Source organism: Cariama cristata, unplaced genomic scaffold, assembly GCF_000690535.1.
Source record: "Cariama cristata isolate BGI_N322 unplaced genomic scaffold, ASM69053v1 scaffold15578, whole genome shotgun sequence".
NCBI lineage: Eukaryota > Metazoa > Chordata > Aves > Cariamiformes > Cariamidae > Cariama > Cariama cristata.
In genome coordinates, this window is record NW_009631800.1 from 32357 (window position 1) to 53808 (window position 21452).

The window sequence follows — 21452 nt, forward strand, 5'->3', positions numbered from 1 at the left end:
TAGCTCTACTCCATGAGGGAGGAGGGTGATCAGAAAAGAGCAGTGGGAGCTCCTGCAAGGGGCCCTCTTCATCACTGCTAGCTTGGCTGAGATCTGAAGCTAGATCCACTTGTTTTGGAGGTGGCTTTATTTCCTACAGAATGGCAGGAAGCACTTGAATCTACTCCAGAACCCTCACTATTTTTTGTGACAGCATGATGAATGCAGGGAAAGCAAGACTCATCCCTGCAGTTGGGAAATACTACCTAAGAATATGAACATCCTAGTCACCCAAATACAGGTTCACTGGGTTCAGCTGTCCTATCCCCACCTTTCTCCCTTGTTCCTCTCACTCCCTTATTTAACAAAAGACTTTAACTGCTTCTCCTGTCCAAACCAAGCCTGAAATACAGCTTCTACCATTGAAACCAGCTGGCTTCAGGCAAACAGCCAACAGCCAGTGAACTATTTCTGGCTGTTGTTTGTACTCCAGAGTTAAAGTCTTCAAAGTCTATTGCAAAGCTGATCCTGACAAGGCTCTGAAAAGTAATCCTTGCTGTCCCAGTGGCCTCAGGGAAGCAGTCACAGTCAGTAGCAAAAGCACCTCTGAACAACATGGATCTTCTGCCTTGGTCTCCAGGCCCAGTCAGTGAGGGATCTTCATGCCCAGCACTTCTGAATAATCAAGAAGCAGCAGCTTATAATACTAGTATCATGGCCCCAAAAGGAAGATCGCCAGCAATGTCAGAAAGAGCCCAGAAAAAAATACTCTGGAGCAAAAGGAATGCAGTCCTACACCATACATTAACTCAGTATTAAGCCTGATTCTTGAAAGGGAACACTTCAGTCAGCAGTGGACATAGTCAGGCATTACTCATCTCTGCCTAGTCTGTCGACCCCGGGTTAAGATCTCCACACCAGGCACAGAAGGAAGAGGGAAGCAGAACATGTGATTCATTATTCCATTGTAACTTTTTCCCTATACATTTAGCGTGGTGATAGAGGGAGTATTCAGAGGTTACTGAATTCTTGTGCAATACAAGTCCACCTAGAAGAAGTGGGAAATTTCTTGAGAAAAAGCAAGTTAAAAGCCACTGGGTTTTACTTTACCTTCTGCATCCAGCATCTTGGGAATATCCAGATATTTCTCAGCCACATCAAAAGCTGTGTTTAAATTAGTGAGAGGATCATCCTGGGAAAGAAACAGAGCCAGAGCATCAGCATCAGCTTGTAACAAGGTACACAGCATTTCTCTCAAAACAGAGGTATTGTGCTTGGTTTGGTTCAGGTAACTGTGCTGTCCAGACAAAATTATGTGTGAATCCACATATAGCAGGATGAAATAATTAGCTTCCTTTTGAAAGCAGAGCCTGGAGACTCATGATATAACAACTAACATGTAAACTATGCACTTGCAACAAGAAGGAATAATACATTTTGTCTTGAATATAGTTTAAAGTAAAGTTATCTTCACATCATACTGATAGTAAACGGCCATATCTCACATTTACATCTCATGCTTATATTAGGTTTGCAACTTCCATTTTAAAGAACTGCAGAGCAGTGTATCTGTGAGAACATCTAAGCAATACTAAAATAGTAACAACATCTGCAACGAGTGCTGTCCCTAGCTAGAGTACAGTTTGTTGAACACCAGTTGAGTGGGAGGAAGCGAAATGTTTTAACAAATCTCTACAAAATAAATATATATAAAAGTACCCATTTTGTCTGAGTATTGCTTTTCCTTCTAGGCGCTGCACAGGACTTCTCATTTCCTTAATACGTTTCTATCCCTCTATATATAAACCTTTTGCTGTGGCAGGATGCATTTCAGATACAGACATCAATACACAGTAATCAAATCCTAAACAAAGTTATGTACGAATTATTGCATCATGAGTCATATCACAAAGGTAACTAGATTTTAAAGAGCCACACAAGAGAATATGAAACATGGACGTCACTGGAAATGAAAGACCTCTGCAAATGGTTTCGAGCATTCAAACATAATGATGTGCAACAAGACACCCACCAATCTCTACGAAATCCTCATACAAGCCTGATTCCTGTATATCAATGATACTTTGTTATTCTGAAGGATCAATCCACTTCATAGATGACAAATGACATCTGCACTATCTCTTTCTACTGTTGAGACAGGTGGCTTCCACTGGAAGAAAGATTGTGCATAAACTGCTAGTGTTTAGTCACCTTGTTCGCTAAGTGTCTTTCAGGAGAGAGGCAGGATAGGGTGGTACTCTCCATACTGTCATTTGTGCCACTCACACTGAGACCCACTTTAAAAATTAGGAAATAAGGAGTATAATTATTTCACCTTCTTTCTCGAGTGGCATCTATGTTCCGTTTCTTTTCTATTTGAGATCATGTGCCTTTGCTTATTGCATTGACTTGGAAGATTAAGCTGTGCCTGAACTCTAATCAACAGGCAGTTCCCTTTGATCCCACCCAGCATGAAAGATGAAGCTAGCCAGGCTTGGGCAGGCAGGGTATGGGCACGCAGAAAAGTTCCTTTATGGCACTGGTCATGATGTAGCCCCTAGATTACAGCCTTCACGAACCTAGGAAGTTTTCTGCAGCATTTCCCTAGGAATTAATGCATGTATTAGGTTGGCACCCCATATCAGCATCATATTCCTTTGGGTGAATGCCTCTAGTGGACAGCAGTGTTTCACCTACCAGAGTAAATGACACACAGAGGCCATCAGAACAGTCACAACCAGTGATTTATATTTAGTCCACCGGGACAAGTCAGTATTAAGCAAGGAAATGTTGCACACGCATGCTGTGATGAAACCAGCAGTTGTCACACATGGTAACAGGCTCCCATCTCCATGTGAAATAGTACTTTATTCCTACAAAACACACTTTCAATGGTGACTACATCAGATATATTTATATCCACCTCTTCAGAGTTTAGCAGCGGTGCAGGCAGGGGATTTTTACTATCCTCCAGCCACAAAGAACCACCCTATGCCATGGAATTAGAGGCTGGTACCATTTCAACTTCAGCCTACTTGTCTCCTGTGCCTGCTGTGGAAAAACCTCTATAAACCCAAAGTGTAATCAAAAGGCTTATTTGAGGAGGTGAGACTAGCTGGTACGTAACATACTTTGTTCACTATGTGTAGACAGGGCCTTAGCTCCATTTAAGAAGGAAATGGAACAGCCTTTCTTTCACTCAAGTGCAGGAGCATTCAGAAATGGCAAGTGGCATCTCCCTTGCCAGTTTTCCCCTAGCCCATATGCCATTTTCTACTTCTGCATAAATGTTACCACTGTGTACCAAATTTCAGCCTATGCTGACCATGACCGCCATGGCATTGATAATGCCCTGACAGAGTGTTTAGCATTAACACAGACCCTTCTTTAGCATAGACCCATCTGAATGAGCTCCCTGAAGATCTGCCAGCCTCTCATGAAGGAAAGGGAGGAGCAAACTCACTGCAGATAGCTTTCCTATCAGTTTGCAAGTAACAACACTAGAAGCAATGTTGCCAAAGGTTAAAAAGAAATTTTAAGCTGGAAGTTGGGAGAGGTTTCCTGATGGGAAAACTTACTGGGCTTGGGCACTCCCAAAGGAAGGGCTGGAAGTCTTAACATGCAGGAAACTGGAGACTCACCTAGATGAAGCCAGCAAACTTCTACTTCATATTTAAGAAAGATGTGTGATCACATAAGTCTCTTGGGCAATGAAGCTAAAGACAGTGCTACTGAAAGCAAGCTACCTAAGTCCAAGACTAGCTCTGAGATGAGCAGAGAGCTAAACCCAAGCAAGACCCTGTTCCCTGTGGGAAAAGCTTCACCCCTCATGAACAGTGGAGCTGCTCATCACAAAGGTGATGCTTCTTTGTGCAAAAGATAGGGTTCCCCTGGGGGCTTGTCCAAGACTACAACAGGGTCTCAAGCCCTACGAAATTCCTACGAAATTTCTCCAAACTCCACCACTTTCAGTTCCATCCCAGCTAATAATTATTTCAAATCACCTGTTTCAGTTGAGTCCCATGAAAAGTAAAGACTGACCCGGCAGCTCCAAGTCTCACAAGGCAGCACTGCAGCACAATGGCTGCAGGCACGCTTTAGGGACCCAAAGACAGCAGAGCAAACAAAAGCCAAGTCACTTGTCCCCTGATTCTTTCCACAGCTGAAACACATCCCCCAGAAGAGCACTGACCCAGACAAGGTTCTGCAGAGGTGCCTCAGTTCCCACTCTGCTTACATGAATGCAGAAATGGCAGAGACATGAAGAGCAGCAGTAACTTGCCAGGCTCTAGCTGGGCCAACCACGAGAAAGATGTAGTTCTACCATGGAGGAATTAGGTTACTTTAACGGTGGCAGACAGCAAACCTGCCCTAAACAGATGCGCACCTGGCACGTTCTCTGCTTTTGCTGACTAAAGACTACTGCGGACTCCTCCTCTTTCACCACAACCCTAACTCACATGGAGAGTCCTCTCTCCTCCTCCAGCTATTTCCAAGTCCTTGCAGCATACATGGTTGCCATAGCAATTATTGCAGTGTGACATAAAAAAAAAATATTCTATTAACTAGCAATCAGGAAAGGAGATGGAGGGGGAGGAAAATTGAGAGAGAGCAAGCACTTACTATATCTGCCAGAGTTGAAGACACTAGGAAAGAAACCCAATTGGTACAACTCATGTTTTCAGGAGTATCTGTAATAAATGCATCCAACATGGCAGTACACAGACCACATTTCTATATGGACTGCAGTATATGAGGGGGTGTCCAAGCCATCAGTCAAACATTGTACTTGATAAAAAGATCTTAGATGTGGCTCACAGTTGAGCTACAGTCAGGGGTAAAAGGAGGAAGGGACACTCCATCTTCTGCATACCCCTCACATGCAGACCATGAGCTGAATCTTGAGATCTTACCTACAGTGAGCTGAACAATAGCAAACAGACCTGCACTGAATAGAAACCACCTAACCAAAGAAGTTGCTGCGGTGTCAGAGAACTGCTGACACCAAGCTGGATGGACTTCCAGCGGCTTTTATTTTGGGGCCTGGACTACACAAACAACTTGAGCTAGGCGGTGTATGTAGGCAGAAAAGAATTGTGCTTGCTCCACTAATATAGTTAGACTAGGAAAAATAACTAGGAACATAAACTCAACACAAAACTGTGCTGACACAAGAAGCTGCTAACTTTTGGGAAGAAGACATGCAGCTACACTGGCTACCTTTTGCTAGCATACACTGCCAATACAGGGTCTGTAGCATAGACATAGCCTCTGTGAAGGAGCAAAAAAAAAACTAAGACTGCACAAGAATGCTGCCCAAACAGGAGGTACAGTGCAGGTCTCTTGGCAGCTTGGACTGACGTTCATCTATCTTACACATTTGTGTGTGTGTGTCTATATGTGCGTACACAGAAACACACATAACAAAGGCACACACGACTGAGATGCCATTAATCACTCCCTGGAGTTGGAAGAAGATGTGGACCTCTAATCTACTATCTACTGTGATGGTTGCTTCTCAGCAGCCTTTCTAATGTCTTTCTTTGCAAGGTAAGTCCCCTGCAGAGCCAGGGATGATTCAAAATGTTGGGGCTGGTTTGTTTGTTTGCTTGTTTTCAAGGAAAGGAGAAGACTGAAAGTAGGCTCCAAGCAGAAGGGCAAGAATCAGTTGAATTGAACCAAATGGAGGAGAAAGAAGTGATAAAGGAGGAAACAAGTGACAGAAATAGTCTAGGCAAATATTGTGTTTAGCAACGTGCCATGTTTATAGATTCTACAAATGGGTTTCAAAGATCTAGCATAAAAAAGGCAGTTTCCCTTCAGCACCCGTCAACTGCCAGAGCTAAAGGCTAGGCTCTGAGCTAAGCTCTTCCCAGCTATTTGCTCAAGATTTCAGCTGTAGTAGAGTTCTCAAACATGCAGTTAATCTCATGCCTTTAGAGTAATCGAGGCAGAACAGCAATAAAAACGATACAGAAAGTCAGAAGACTGAAGGAGGGCAGAGGGAACCTGATGAAGGATAAGATCAAAGGCAAGTGAAGAACAAAAGATGCTGGTTCCCTTTAACGTTACTCCAAGGAGGACAAATGCCTTCCCATCTACATTGCTTTTAGCTAGGACAATCACCCTCTCACCTTAGAAAGCCTGCAGGCAGTATGACCAAATAACTTACTTTCCCTCACTCTTATTTTGCTTGGGTTTGGCTTAGGGCTTTGTTGATAACGGAGAGTGCTGTAGCATTTACCAGGCTGGGTTTGTCAGATGCACATTGCTTAGCTGCTTTTATTTTCCTAAGATGAGGCACTGAAAATGTAGTTCTAATAATTCCTTTTTTTATTGCTGCTGTTTATGTAAACAGGTGCAGTCTCTCCCCACTGTTTATTCATCATGTGCTGACTCCAGACACTAAAACTGATCAGATAATACAATTGACTGCTCTGCAAGACAGTAAAGATCTAAAAGGTTATTGAGAAGCAGATCAGGCATTGTACAATTCATTGCCTCAAGGATGCAGCTAATTTGATTAACTCATTTACACATTGTCTATTTGCACAGCAATCCAAGAGCCCAGATCTATTAGTGATGGGCTTCTATGTTTATTTTCCTAGCTAATATTGTGCACGTACGCACATTTTAACACCCAGCCCGTGAGATCAGGTGGTCAAACTTTTTGTGTATTAACCCCAGTAATGACACATGAATTATGTTCTTGGTGACATTCCATTTCACATGTGCAGAGATACAGTGAAACCAGATCTTAGCAGACTGCAGGAAAACCCAGTTCAGTCTTCCATTGCCCTGCTGGGTCAAGACACTGCTGGCAGCACAAACCACTGAATGCTTATTCTCATCATGCACTTAGCAATCTTGTCTCCAAGACACACAAGAAGCAAACTTTGGAGTAGCTAGATATCATGTTACCAGTGGTAATTTTTAAAGTAAAATTGAGTGTTACGGCAAATGCTTTTCTGGCACCTGATATGTGCATGCTAGGAGAAGCCCAGTACTGCAGACGGCTCAGTGCTAAGCTGGAAGCATGTGACAAGTGTTCAGTGGGGGCACACAGACCTCTCAAAGAGCTTTTGCACTTGAACACCAGGTAACTGGTTTCTATCCAACTCTTCACAGAGAAGTCTGATTTGACTTGCTAGCCTGTGACATTAGCACAGAACTAGTCTCACATTTGGCATCACTAAATTTGGCAGGTTTTGCTCATCAGCTGGGATTGGGGCACGCGTGTCTCTCATAAGGCAGTCTGAAAGCAGGGAAAGTCAAGCAGGAAGCTCATTAAGTTCACGCTTCACTAAGAAGCCTGAATGTACTGATTCATCCCTCCTTCCTTCCCCCCAATCCTGCAACTGCCAGCTTGTGCTGAAGTCCTCCAATTATGTTTATCAAGCTAATTCTTCTCCTCCTTTACTTCCAAGGAGCCAAGCATCTGGTCTGACAAACAAATTGAGCTGTACCTTTCGTAGCTTCCCATAGTCGATGAGCTCTGGACGGTGTCTGTGAATTAAAGCGCAGAAACCAAGGCCGTCCTTCCAACTACAAGAGAGACAGAAGAGAGCACAATGAGCAGTGCTCAGCCAGGGACACAGTGACAGGAATGAGCATGAGGGAAGCTGGCATCAAGACAGCAGGACGACTAATTCTGGTTTAGTTTCTGGCTAACAGTGCTTCTATAAGTGCTGGTAAGGAAGCACGTCTTGTACCTACATGAGACTGAAATAAAGATTCCTTTCAATCCCTACAAAAATCCACTGTGATTACGACTTGCCTGTGGCATTGCCACCTCCTTTTTGCCAGTTCTCTGTGCTGAACTCTCTGTGTATGTCCTATGGAGCATACAAGGACAGGTGTAGAACTCAGGGTTGAAAAAAGGTGTACATACAAGCCCCAAAAGAGGAACAAGTGCATTCCTTAGGGAAAAGGCAGATGCCCATAGCCAGTTCCACTATAGTACTGGTTGGCGTGGATGGCATTTAAGTTCTCAAAAAGGTGCTTACATTTATTTGGTTCATATAGCTTTCCAAGATGTGCTGGAAAAAGCACTGTTATGCAGAAACTTCACTAGAGCATGTGCCAATTTGGAAATATTAAGAGCAGAGTGAGAAAACCTCTTATCCCTTCCCAGCTCTGCCATACCACAAAGTTTCTGGTGCAGCCCGTATGTCATGGCTCTTAAAATGTCCTGAGTTTTCGCAGAGCAAAAGCTGTCTTGCTTAGCCCATGGCACATATGCTGCTGTCAGAGGACTTAATGTTCTGAAGAACTTTACGAAAGCAGCAATTGTAACCAGAATGAGGAATTGGCATCTAGGTACTTGGATCCTCTTATAACCTCTGCCTTTAATTTCCTGGGCATCTCTCTGGACTGCTCTGTTACCGTGTAATGTGCACCCGCCCTGCCTTGGGAGGTCTGTCAGGAACATTGTTGAATATACCAAGAGACATATCAAAATAACACAGATTGAAATGCTAAGTTCTTGACTGTAACTCACCTGATATGGAAATTCTGGATGTTTACATTTTTGTAGGGGGCTGTCTTCCTCTGACACCATAACAAAAGTCCTTCTTTAGCAGATGTCTCTAGATAAAGAAAGAAAGCACACCAATTAACCCATTTTCTTAGGGGTCTCTGGAGCTTATGCTAGAAAAACATGACCAACCTCTCTTTGGTAGAGATTACACTGAATTGTGCTTTATTTAATTTCAGAAAATTCCTTGTTTGGAAGAGTCTACTGGGATAGTTTTGTTACTATTATTTTCTTAATGAGGTTCTGTAATAAGGAGATAACTTTCGGGATTAGAGAGGAGAGTTTTGTACAACTTGTAAGACATAAGTCCATTTTCAGTGCGAGTCCCTGAACCAACCTGCAAGAAATGCAATAGATTCCAACATCAAACTTGGCTTTCAGGTTTAGCCATTCTTTTGAACTGCTCTTAAAAAGTCTTACAAGAGGATGTGAAAAACTCTTCTCAGTATACCTGGACCTAGCCAGAAATCTCAGTGAGACAACAGGGCACCTTGGGAAGTGTAGCTCCCTAGGATCTTCCAGTGACTCACCTAAGAGCACATTCTGAGCCTTTTAAGTGGCAAAGCCATTTAGTTACCCCAGTTGTTCATTGCTGAACAGTGGCTGTAAAGAACTAATACTTACCTTCAACTGAGATATCCTGAATGGCAAAACGAAGGATGATGGTCCAGATCATTCCAAGAGTCATTTTAACATTGCCATCCACGATTTCTATGGAAAAAAAAAAAAGTTAGAAAGATGAAATAGAAGGCATCAAGTTGCAAGTGCAAATCCTAGTAAAACAGGAGCATTGAGGAGCATTCCCTTTTGTGGATGGGAGAACTGGACTTCCAGGTGAAAACTGTTCTTCCCCACCTCCCCAGATGCTCTGCTGGTACAGCAGTCTCGCCCAGTAGTACCGGGTAATTGGACTGGTTCTCTTGCAGTATAATACTGAGCGTAAAACAGTCACTGATGATCTAAAAGACCAGGAATAAGGAATAATTTAGATCAGTGTAATTCCCCACAGGGGCCTAAACCCACCTTCTTCAGGTTTAATTCCAATTGCTTAGAAGCCATTTAAGCCAAACTGGGAAAAAGAAAAGCCTTCCTCTCTTACTCTGATGTGTCTACTCCTAGTAACCTATATAGCTGCCCCAGCATAATTATACCAGAAGAACCAGTGAGACTTGTCAGTGCAGATGAGCTCTGACAGCTGGTTTTGTTGTATGAACAAGATATCACTAAGAAAACCAAGAAACATCAACATTTTAATTTCAGACAAGCCTAAATATTCCAGACTGCCTGTATGGAACTTCTTTCAGTCATATAATTGTCAAAAGACACAACAGAACATTCCTCAAAGTACATGCATCCTGCCTGAGGAGGAAGCAAAGACTCCATGCTGACCAGCCTGAGCAGATCATAACATAAACTAAGATGTTAAGTAGATTGTGATTTATTGCTCATTGGACTCTGCAATATAAATCAGCAAGGGTCAACAACTCAGTGGTTTTAGAAAGCCACTGCTTGCATGTGTGAGGTTTGCTCCGTTTAGGATGGGGGATCAAGGTGCTGGGAGGAGGTGCTGGGGGGATGCTGGCCCAGAAAAGGGCTTCCACCATGAATAGATTAGCACCAAATGGTCCAAATGGTGAGTACCTGGGTCTTAAGTGCTGATCCTCAACATCTACAAGAACTCCACATAGACTATATATATACTTCATAAAATTTACAGCCTTCGCTTTTTGGATTGTTGAACTAGCTGAGCTGCCTTCTCCTACTCCTTCTCTGGCAGGTTCCCGCATGGCAGAAGGCTCTTTCACAAACAACTGACAAGTTACAAGAGTATTTTCAGTAAGAAAAGGGTTAGAATTAACCTACTGTTTTGGAGGTAGAATAATTCAAATCCTAACAAGGCTGCCAGAAACCATTTTTATACTACTGTAGACACCTCTGTGCCACTGCTTCCATAAAGCTGCCCAGCAGGAACACATCATGCCCTGGGGCAAGTAGAAATTTGCAGTATAGGCAACCTCCACCTGTCTGGATCCTGTCACAAAAGTAACAATATTTGAAATTTTCCTTTTAAGCTGTTAAGAAAAGTTTATGCTCTTATGAAAAATTTTCAAAGTGTGAACCTCAGTGTATTCAAAACCACCAGACAAGTAGCATGCACCCCAAACACATTATTTCAGAAACTCTGTCCATCTAGTCCAAACTTCTGAAAGCTTGTGATTTAGCGATACATGTGGTGCAACTTCTGTGCTTTGACATACATCTGCATTAGGGATTTACAGATTTAAAAGACAGAAAACAAGACACGCCACCTTGTTCTACTGCAGTAAACCCCAGTGACCACTTCTTTCTGCACTTAAGAGTACACACATACATCTTGGACATCTGGGCACCAGTTTGCCTAGAATTAAATAGCCAACAACTTTTCACTGCAGTACAAAAGAACCACAGTTATTGTTGCTGGCATGAAAAAAACCTATGTCTGCCTGTTGATAATTTTCTCACAAATGAATTTTTTTACAGGTATTTTGGGGTCAGGGGGTTGTCCACTAGGCTGATGTAAGAAAATGTCATGTGATGGCAAGTATTTTCAGTTCTGCACTTTTTGCATTCTTCACCCCTCTGATAAAGCACCACAATCAACTTAAAGGAAAATCCTTACTATTGTTGCAATTACCTGAGATATGACAGCTAAAATATAAAAGAAAGCATCCGTGCTTTAAGCTTGTTTTGTTCATGTGATAGATCTTTGCGGGGATTTTAAAAAAGCAGAAAACTCTAACGCTTGTAAAAACCACAGCAGTTGGCAGGAGGACCCTAAGATATATTTAAGATTTAAAACTAAATTGAGCTCTTTATTTTAATGGACTAGATTAAAATCTGATGGCAATACTTCAATGTTGAAAATGCTTTCTTTATGAACACTAATAAATCAATCAGTGAGCTGAAATAGGTAATTAATATTACTGTTCCATGGATTTTAATTGGAAATAAAGGTCAAGATACTTACATAAAACCAGATGGAGTTAAGTAGCTAACGTGGCATTAGAACTCAGCACTATGCTCTGGTCACATTCTCAAATTCCAGTTTTATAAAGTTAGCTGATGGAGTTAAGGTGGAAAGCATCTATTTTCCCCCAGACCTCTTCATTGCATTACTCATTTAAAAACGAAGATGTGTGCTCCCTGCTCCCATATGTCTGATTCTTGCTTAGCAGTGCACCAAAGCAAAGCTGCTCTGGAAGAAGCCCATAATATTTCCACTACTTCATCTCTACATATCATTTTATTTTTTCTTGACACAGAGAAACCCTACCACCTACCAAGCAGATACTGACATCAGTCAGATTAGCGAGTGGTCCATCCGGGATGCAGATTTAACCAACCACATCATCCCCAGTCCTTTTCTCCTTTTTTTTTTTTTTTCTTTTAAATAGAGTTGACAAAATTGTTACTATTTGTTAGAAGCAGGCAGGCATTTTTCATTTCTAGAGCTAAAAAACTTCTCCTGGCAACCTGGTTACAAAGTCAGCCAGCCTGATCAGAAAGGCCACATGCTTTTTGGCCCTCACTCACTCGATTTTCCACACCTGCATTCCCCAGTGCCATCCTCCTTTTCCTTTAGGATCCCTTCAGCACCCTTCAGCTACTGCCAGTCTCTTTCTAATATAGTGGAATATGGCCAAGAAACGAAAGCGAAGAACATGGTTGCAAAACAGGTTTGCATGAAGCCTTCTGCTTCCTGGTGATGAAGCAAAAGAAACTCCACAGTAATTGTTAAAAAGTTGAACGTAATGCTACAAAGCTAGAATAATCTAATGCTTAATTAAAGATACTCTGTTTATTCCCTGCTGATAGAAGTAAAGCTCAGTAATGTGAGAGCAGTTCACATATTAAAAGGTTAATAATCAGACAGTATCTTCTGCCTGACTGAGTTTTTCAAGTGCTCTTCCTAGGCAGGACCTCTGCAAGCGTTGTCTGCACTTCCTCCACCACTGCAGCTGCCGTCTGAACAGCAGCAGCAAGTACACGTTATTAACGTGATTTACATTCAACTTGGGGGTGGATCAGTTGCTGGCTAAAGCTGGTGAGACATCTGCATCCACTGGAAGGAAATCTTTTGCACCAGTGAATATGCTTCCACCCAGTTCCCATTATTGTACCAAATACCACAAACAAAATATGCAAAAAGTGGGAACATAGATGTGGCTTTTAAAACGCCACCACCTTTTTTAAATGCACAAACTCATTGTGAAATATGCAGAAATTATTAAGCTTACTTTTCTACCCTGGCTTGGGTAGTTAGAAGCAGAATCAATGCTACAGAAACTGTTAACCCCCTCAGCTATTTCCGAGTTGCCCACGAGAGCACAGCCTCTGGTTACCCCATGGAGAGAAGGAGCTGCGGGGGATGAACAACTGGCAGGATAGCGTTATGATCCGGGAATTGGAGACAAAGAGCAACAATGGTGACATAAAATAAAGGCTGCTCTGCATTTTGTTTATCCTAACAAAAGCTAAATAAAATAAAGCAGGACAAGCATCCGTGCCCCTGTTTTCAGAAAGCATGTTGCTAATGATGGTCCAGCCAGATTTAGGACATATGGCTGGCATTGTTGATGGGGGTGTACATCTCAGCTACCTAATTGTGAGTGGGCAGAAGACAGGGACAAATATAATGCTATGTTTCACCAGCTGACATGGAAAGACCTTATTTTCTCCCTCTTTCCACTGTCAATTGTATGCTTGCTCTGCCTGGTGCTTCAGTAGGTGTTTTGCTCACATGGGACTTCTGCAGTTGTTGAAATCTCTAAGCTTTATTTCTCCTTTCACTTGCACAGGTGAGAATGGGGATCAGTTCATCCAAAGTTATCTTTATGCTGAACTGAGCCACATCTAAGAAAGCAGCAACTTTCTATGCAGATTAGAGGTGCAAATAAAACAGTCTTAGGGTCACATACTTGACCTCTTCAATCTGTTAAATCCCAGGAGCAGCATTTGACACTAGTATGGAATCTATTACAGCAAAAGAAGGCTCCTGAGGTGTCAGATGACAGGGAGATTTAAAAGCAGATGAAAAACCATTTGGAAGCTGCACCAGGCTAGAGCCTTCCTTGATCCAGATTTATACAGATCTGCTGTATGCCACGATTGCTTTGATCCTATGGACTCTGGTTAACAAAGATGTTTAGAATCATCTTGAATTGTTAACAAAGATGGTTGTAAAAAGCAGCTCTTAACCCTCATTGCTTATTCTGTTTGCTCAGTTCACCCTCCATTTAACATGGACATAGAACATGTCCTGCGCTCATGCTGTGTCTAGGAAGTCCTCTTCAACTCTGATTCTCATTCACTGGGACACGGCTGCAGAGCTTGGCTTGTAAACAGCAGAGAGGGATCTTTATTTGATGAAATGAGAGATAAATGCCATGACAACGTTTTTGCTGGCTTTAACTCTGATTAAACGCAAGGTTTCACAAGGCTTAAGCCAACCTGAGAGTCTTCTTGGGATTCCTTCTGAAGCTTACTTTTTAACCGCAAAAAAATAGTAATAAATAAAGCTAGGACATTGATGGTCAATGCCATTTGTCTAATGTATACAGAGAACTACAGTTGGGCTGGAGACCCTTCACACATGACCCTGCCGCCCAGCAGATACCTGCAGATGGAGTAAGCCACCTTGAGATGAGGAGTATGCTGCCCTAGTCAGTACCACCACACTGCTGCTGGATAGTGGTTTTCTCCTCTGGCAGAAAAGCCCCCTGGAAAGCTTTCTAGATCAGTCCAACCCAACTGAGGCATTTACAGCTCATTTTCTTGGTGCAGTGTTACAACTGCCTCATTGGCTTTTCTATTCTACTTTGCTGCTGCATGATGTCTTCTTAAAGTCTGAAAGTAAGCACTTAAAAATTCATGCTCCATGAAGGTTTATAATCCCTTCCGTGGACAGAATTACTGCTGTGCTGCTCAAAGGAAAAGTCCATTTTATAGCTGATGTGTTAATTCACTGTATACCAAGCACCTGGATGGACCGGGCAGAAGACTTGGCAGCAGGTTACGTTTCCTGGTGACAACCAGAGTGGCCTGATCTCAGTCTGGGTGCACCGGCAAGTGCTGAAGTGGGGGAGTCCATGCTGTGATCACACTTACATGGCCTGAGTTGGCATCACAGCCCGGGCCCAAGTGCTCTGTATAAAAACCAAAGCTAACCGTGGTCCAAACTTCAATGCCGTGCTACCTTTGGTAGCATAAAGAAAACCATATGGGTTCACTACATAGCTGCGTGGGCCGCAGGACAAAGGAGAGCCAGGAACATTTGGCAGGGAAGGTCAGGATCACTGTTCAAAATGCTGTAAGTTATGGCTTTTGTCACAAAATGGCACCCCACAGCCTATTTCTGAACAGGGTAACTGTTATGAATCCATACTGAATAACTGGGTCCTGAAGATCTTTGGTCACAGACCATTTTACTTGCAAATGATTTCTAAGTGCTGTGAGGGTACAGTCACACCTGATTCAGGAGCAGAGATCAAAAAAGAAAAATCCAGTGGAAGGAAAGGAAAAGGCAAACTAGTGACAGGGAGAGCAGACTAGGAAAAAAAAAAGGGAACAGAGGAGGGAAGATAGGTTTTACGCATGCTCTACACTCCCAGGATCCAAATGTCTATCCGAGATCCAAATGACAACAGGAGCTATCTTAAGGCAGAAGATCTCCGGCTCCAGGTCCAACTTCCAGTTTGAAAAGGGTCTCATATAGATATGGACTACTGTATAAGACACTGCACGCATCAGTCATTTTTGTAAGGCTACAAAATGACCTTGGATACGCATTTGTCCTACATAAACAGTACTCAGGGCCCGCAACATCCTCAGGTTGCTCCTGTGGGAAGAGCTGAGAAAACTGAAGAAAAGTTTTGCATGCAAAACATCAATATCATTGAGCCATTCACCTCTTGTATATTTTGCTCTTAAATACCAAATGCAATAAAGAAGTGTCTGCAAAGTCCCTGGACACTAGTTTCAAATTGTTCCAAAGTCTCCACAAAGTTAAAACAGTATGTTGAGGTAAAGGTCCTGGTAAGGCAATCATAAGCATCTGCAGTGGCTGAGGTATTCTGCCTGATCTGACACAGAACAAGTGGACCATAGGATGGGCATGTGTCTTGGAGATGCCCAAGAGCATGCCTGCAAAGCCAAAATTGGGGACAGCATGACAACACTGCTCTGACCTCCTGGGCTAAGAACAGGCAGGGTTCAGCCCTGCAGCCCCATGACTCTCCCGGAGGAGAAATGCTCATCCAGAACTGTATCACGGGCTCATTTCCTGGCACTGTCATGAGTTTCCCTGGAGAAACTATGTATTTCCATCTGTAAGATGGAGATAACGAACCTCCCTCATTTTCCATGGTCACTGTAGAGACAAACCTAGAAATACCACAGAAGCAGAATGTCTCCACAGCAACAGCGACAACATGAGTCCATAGGTAGGACTCACTCACACAGGTCCAGAGCAGAGGAAAACAATGAAAACACATGAAAACACAATCCAGATAAGACAACAAGTTGTTAAGGTTTATAAAAGAGCAAACTATCTTACTAACCTGCAAGCCCTTCTGGGTCTCGGGTGACATATCTGCAAAACACCCACCATCTTTACCAAAAAGACAAAAATCCTACACAACTCCCTGCTGTCTGCTGATCTGCAAGTTCGTCTTGAGGGCATCATCCTGGTGCTGCCCACAATGGTCTCTACACAACGATACAATGGCTTCCAGCCAGAGCACCCAGCTTTCTGGGGTGCACAACAAGAAGCCTGGAAGCCCTGAAAATTGGAGGCTCTGGGGTACTTGACCTGTGCTGGGGACTGCACTTAGCTTTGACCCATGGGATGTCCTACAGCCATAGGGGATCTTTCCCAGCAGCTCTGCAACAAGCTAAACACAAGCAGTTGCTATGCTTCAATTAACACTTTTCTTCATTTGAGAAAGAAACATCTCAATTTGTTTCTGCCACTGCTCAATGTTTTCCTTAACTCATGAGAACCAGGAGAAAAGCAGGAGGATCTGACCAATAAGGTCAAGTGGAAATCAGGTTTGGCAGTTTGGTCTGAGTTTGGGATTAAATCCATAGTAAAGGCCTCATATATCCCCCTTTTTCCCCTCCATGGCTTATTCTACAAGGACATGGTACGGCTAGGGAGGCACAAAGGGAAATGACATGCAGCCGTGAGAGAAAGAGAACAGCTAAGCACAGCTTGGGCCCAGACACATCAGCTGGTTTCTTTACCTTCTGCTCCAATAGATACTAGTTTGACTCCTTTGCTGGCAATGAAATCCAAAGCCTTGTTCACGTTGGATATTTTGTGCACTCGCATTTTGCCTCTTTCAGGTTTAGCCAAACGTTCACCTAATAAGAAAAGAGAAAACAAACAAACAAAAGTATTAGAAAACAATTCTGAACCCTTTTTTCCCTGGTGGGTGTTTCCCCATGCTGCTGGCTCCCGCTGCTTAGCCTGGCAGAGGGTCGACCTTCCTGCATCCTTTCTCAGCAGTGAATGTAGGACAGCCACACTCACCGTTAAGTACTTCCAGAAAGAATCAGATGGAAAAATAACATTTTGTTGCATCTCAGATAATTTAATAACAGAGGAATCGTCAGCACTGAGTCCTTTCCACAGCAGGTTTATATCAGAGGTGAAAAGGTCCTTCAAAGCCACACTGAGCTAGGCAGCGGAACTAACCTCCGTACCATTAACCGCAGATAACAATGCCTGGAAACGGCACCATCTTCCCTCCCCCCCAGACAGGTGAGGAGCTCCCCTCCAGCATTTACAACACCCAATTCACAAAGCAAATCTCTCCTCTTGGAACTCCCTTACAGTCAAATACGAGGGTGATCTTGTATCTTGCCTTTTCTTTTCCCCAGCCAGGATACCGACCTCCTACCTCCCTAGTCTCTTCACTGAACGGCCACAACTGCCTGTGTCAGGAAATAAAATCACTTCTTTGGCAAGTGACTTTATAATTGTAAGGACTCTCAACTCCTTTCCATTGCATGTTTGATGTATTTCTAACTCTATGCAATGGTCTCTTACACAGTGGTATGCATCCGAAATGTTTATAAAGAGGCAGAGAGAGGGGGAAGCAGCCTAGCTCTGAGGTAAGAGCAGGGAAATCTGATAGAAATGAGTCTTACGGCAAACGCCAGCTCCTCACTGGGACAAAGCTGGAACATTTGGAAAAACACTTTCTTGACCTTATTTATTTGAAAGAGTTGCATTAAGTGCAATCTTCTTGATAGGCTGGCTGTAGCTACGCTCAGAGCCTACTTTTACTAGCACTAACCCAACACACAGAGTAAGCAAATTAAAGCTTGGACAGACAACTGGACTTTTCAAAGGAACCTCTGCTAGAAATATAATTAGATGGGACATCAGGAACCACCTGTATGTGACACACAGCACCAAAAAATATTCAGAACAGTCACTTTCAGATCACAAGCTCCAGAATAGAAAAAAAGATCTAAACAAAACGCAAGCAGATTTTGCACTTTGAAAAAAAAGTTATGAGATAATTAAAAAGAGATCAAACAGGCAAGTCTAGGCAGGTAATTACTCACCTGACCTATTCAGTTCCAAAAGTCTCCTGCTATATCTTGGACCTGAATATTTAAGTCAATGCAAGCTGACTCAAAACCTTTATTTAAGGCTTAAGGGTGAGAAAGAAAAGTACTTTTTAAAGAACTGTCTTTCATACTAAAACTGGATGGCTTGTTTCCTAACAAAGGAGTAAGGAAAAGCTAAAAGGGAGAAAAGTAGATTATCTCCATAGCCATGCCCTACAGAGAAAAAAAAGTCTGGAAATGAAAATCCTTTAAAAGTGTTTCAGTGATTATTGTAGGCTGGTGTCATTAGCTTGCAAGCTTAAGGATAAAACCAGATTCACTTTCAAAATGAAACACTGTTGTCTGACAATTTAAGTAAAAAGATGGATTTATGGTACTACCTCTATCCTAGGATTAAAAAAAACAAATCTCTTTTGCTTTAATGGAGCCTCAAGTACATGTCATGGTACGTTGTTTTCTTTTTCCATTTGGATAATGCTAGTCATTCTAAATAAAAGCAGAAGCATTTTTCATGACAGTTTCACAGTGACATTTTTACATGTAGTTTCACAATAGACTTAAGCAGACTTATGCTGCCAAATGTCAACAAATGGGTTGAGCCAGCTAAAAAATAACCATTTTCTTCAGCTCATGTGACTGTAAACTAGCCTTGCAAAAAAGAAAAATAAAGACAAGAGATCAGGTTTCAGCTGGAACAGCAAGCTGATCCAATTCACCTTGTGGCTGCACATGCATTGCCAACAGAAGGGAGAGCATCTGAACTGCTCTCCTTGGGGCTGAGGAGAGCAGGATTGTTCCCTCTGACAGCAATGCGATCCTTGAGCAATTGGTGGTGATTGCAAAACTGTAGTCTCCCTCTCTCAAATACCACAATAGGATATTTGTTTTAGAATAATTTTTTTTGGAACTTAAAGAGTCCCAAAACCCAATGGCTATTTCCTTCAGACTTGGACTTTATTACAAATTTAGATGTTCAGAGAAAAGCTTCATCTGGTTCCATGCCATACATTATTAATGATGTAGACTGTTAAAAGGGAAGCCTGCTAGAAATATGTTCTACTTTCGGTTATTTGCATCATTGCTTTATTTCTCAGTACTTCTCCCAGCTGAGACAATGAAAATGGTCTACTCATTTCCATTCTCTGACTCTCATGTACTAGCCCAAGGCTGTACTTTAAAAGCCAAACAATGCAAGGAAGTGTTGGCATAGAAGTTGTTTACAGCAAATTTGTTTAGGAAAAATTTCAATTAGTCATTCCTTCTGTTTGGGGAAAAAAAAACCCAACAGAGTTATAACTGTATTTTAAAAGTACTAAATGCGAGCTTAGCCTTTTTCTGTCTTGTAGTACTATTTTTTAAATTGCTTTGTCAGGGGAAGGAAATGCATGTGGTGAAAAATGAAAGTGTATCTTTTGGGGCAATTTTGGGGGGCAGGGGCCAACTGTTACTTCCCACCATAGAGGCCAACAGGAGAGGACTGGCAACGAGGAAGCCCCAGGACTGTCCTGTCCGTGGAACTTCCCCCACTGAGCAGCGGCTGGGGGACTGAGGGGCTCTGGCTGGGCTGGAAGGGGACCAGATACCAGAAGGTATCAGGCCGAGTAAAACCGAGGTGCTCTCCTTTTGCAGAACCATCACTGCTTCCCACACTTCGGGAAGTTGCGATGGATGGGAAAACTGCTTCCTACCTGCCCTAGCTAGCCGGCAGTGACGTGTCCGCAAGGACACACAGGAGGGTCTGCCCTGAAACAGGTCTCCTGCAGCCCCAGCGGCACAGCCCCTCTCTCACCCTAGGGTTTTTTTTCCAGCAGTTTCCCTGATGCAGACTCCATCCTTCCTCCCACGGCAGTAGCTGGGGGCAGAGGAAGACAACACTCCCTCACACCCTGGCCAGGCAGAGCAGACGCTCGGCTCCGCACGGCTCTCGGTCAGCCCGGCCCAGCGCTCTCACGGCTGAAGGCTCTTATGGTCGTCACCCTCTGGGTTACAGGAAAAGACAAGCCTGCCAACAGAACAACCCTGCCCACGCCAAATTCCAGTCAGCGGCTCTGTAGTCCCCCAAAATATGGGAAGAGGAAGGTGTGGAGTGAGCCAAGAGCTGAAAGGAAAGGCCAGAAGCTGGAACCGGAGGGCTAAGAACCATCCGGAGACTCACCCTTTTGGCAGGAACATAACAGGCGAGCCCTTGCCAAACAGCTGGAGACTCCTTACCCCCATGCTGCTCCCAGGCTGGGCTACTGCTTCCCCAGCTATGGGCCAAAGGGGCTACTAGTGGGGCCAGCAGCTGGAAGGAGGCTCCATAAGAGCACTGGGGCTCACTACTGGAAATGGAACCACCAGCGATGGAAATGAAACGGGGAAATTCAACTGTGCTGAATTTCTCCTCTCTTGCCGCAGTACCGAGGAGAACTGCGGTTCTAGTTTCTGCTGGCTCTAAGGAAAGGATGCTCAGTCCTTAGTGTGTGAAGGACCATGGCCTCTGGCGGGATGCAGCCCACAGCTGCTCCCCATGCCTTTGCCCGCTGGTTAGGCTGCAGGCACAGAGCTGCTCTGCAGTGGACAGGGAAATGCTGTGCCCACACCACCAGTGCACTTGGGAGCCGTTAGCTTCTTCCCAAACTGAGGGGGGGGCCGACAGGCCCTGCTAGCAGGCTCCCAAAAGGACAACAGCAGAGGAAGAGTGGGAGATGAGGCAAGGAAATTAAGCAGTGTGAGATATGAGACCCACTACTTTAGCACCAAGCTTTATCTGTCCTCCCCTGTTGATGCTTCTCTCCCCTATCTTCCAGTTCAGCAATTAGAAACTAACCCATCAAGGCCCATCTGCCCTAGCTTTCAGGCTGCAGCCCCTTCTCTGCAAGGGAACATAAATAGAGAAAATAAACTAATAGGACTCCGCTACCTCGTTTCTTACAGGCACTGCAGAAGCAATGTGTGTGCTGCAAAGCTCTGATATTTTGAATGCTGATACCTCCAAGCCACCAGCATGGGCAAAAACCCTGAGGTTTTATCCTATATTCAAAAATTCTGAAAAACAGATATACTGATAGCAGCTTTGCAGGAGCTAGCAAAGGGGAAGGAAAGGAAAAGGGGAAGGGGAAGGCAGAGGGAAGGCAGTCTGAGTGCTTCTATCATGGCTATTTTATTGGAAAATGTAATAAGAAGGTCAGGAGTACAAGTCACTGGGTTGCTATTACTGGCTCAAAAGCCATGAAAAGAAAGTTTGTGAGCATACAGCCCAGTTTCATACATACAGTCTTACCCCTCCTCAATGCCTCCCACAATACTTTACGAAGGTATTTCATCAGCACAACAA

General features: G+C 43.4%; 1 protein-coding gene across 2 annotated transcripts in view; it reads right to left on the minus strand.

Annotated features, from left to right (window-relative positions):
- Positions 1-21452, minus strand: part of LOC104166257 (alpha-actinin-1) — a 47341-nt gene that overhangs the window by 25070 nt on the left and 819 nt on the right. For both annotated transcript variants that reach the window (XM_009706125.1, XM_009706124.1), the window contains exons 2-6: positions 16799-16918; positions 9140-9226; positions 8480-8567; positions 7446-7524; positions 1090-1171 (exon numbers count right to left, since the gene is read on the minus strand). In XM_009706125.1, coding sequence (XP_009704427.1) covers positions 1090-1171; positions 7446-7524; positions 8480-8567; positions 9140-9226; positions 16799-16918 — 456 coding nt within the window. The remainder of the gene's footprint in view (positions 1-1089; positions 1172-7445; positions 7525-8479; positions 8568-9139; positions 9227-16798; positions 16919-21452) is intronic.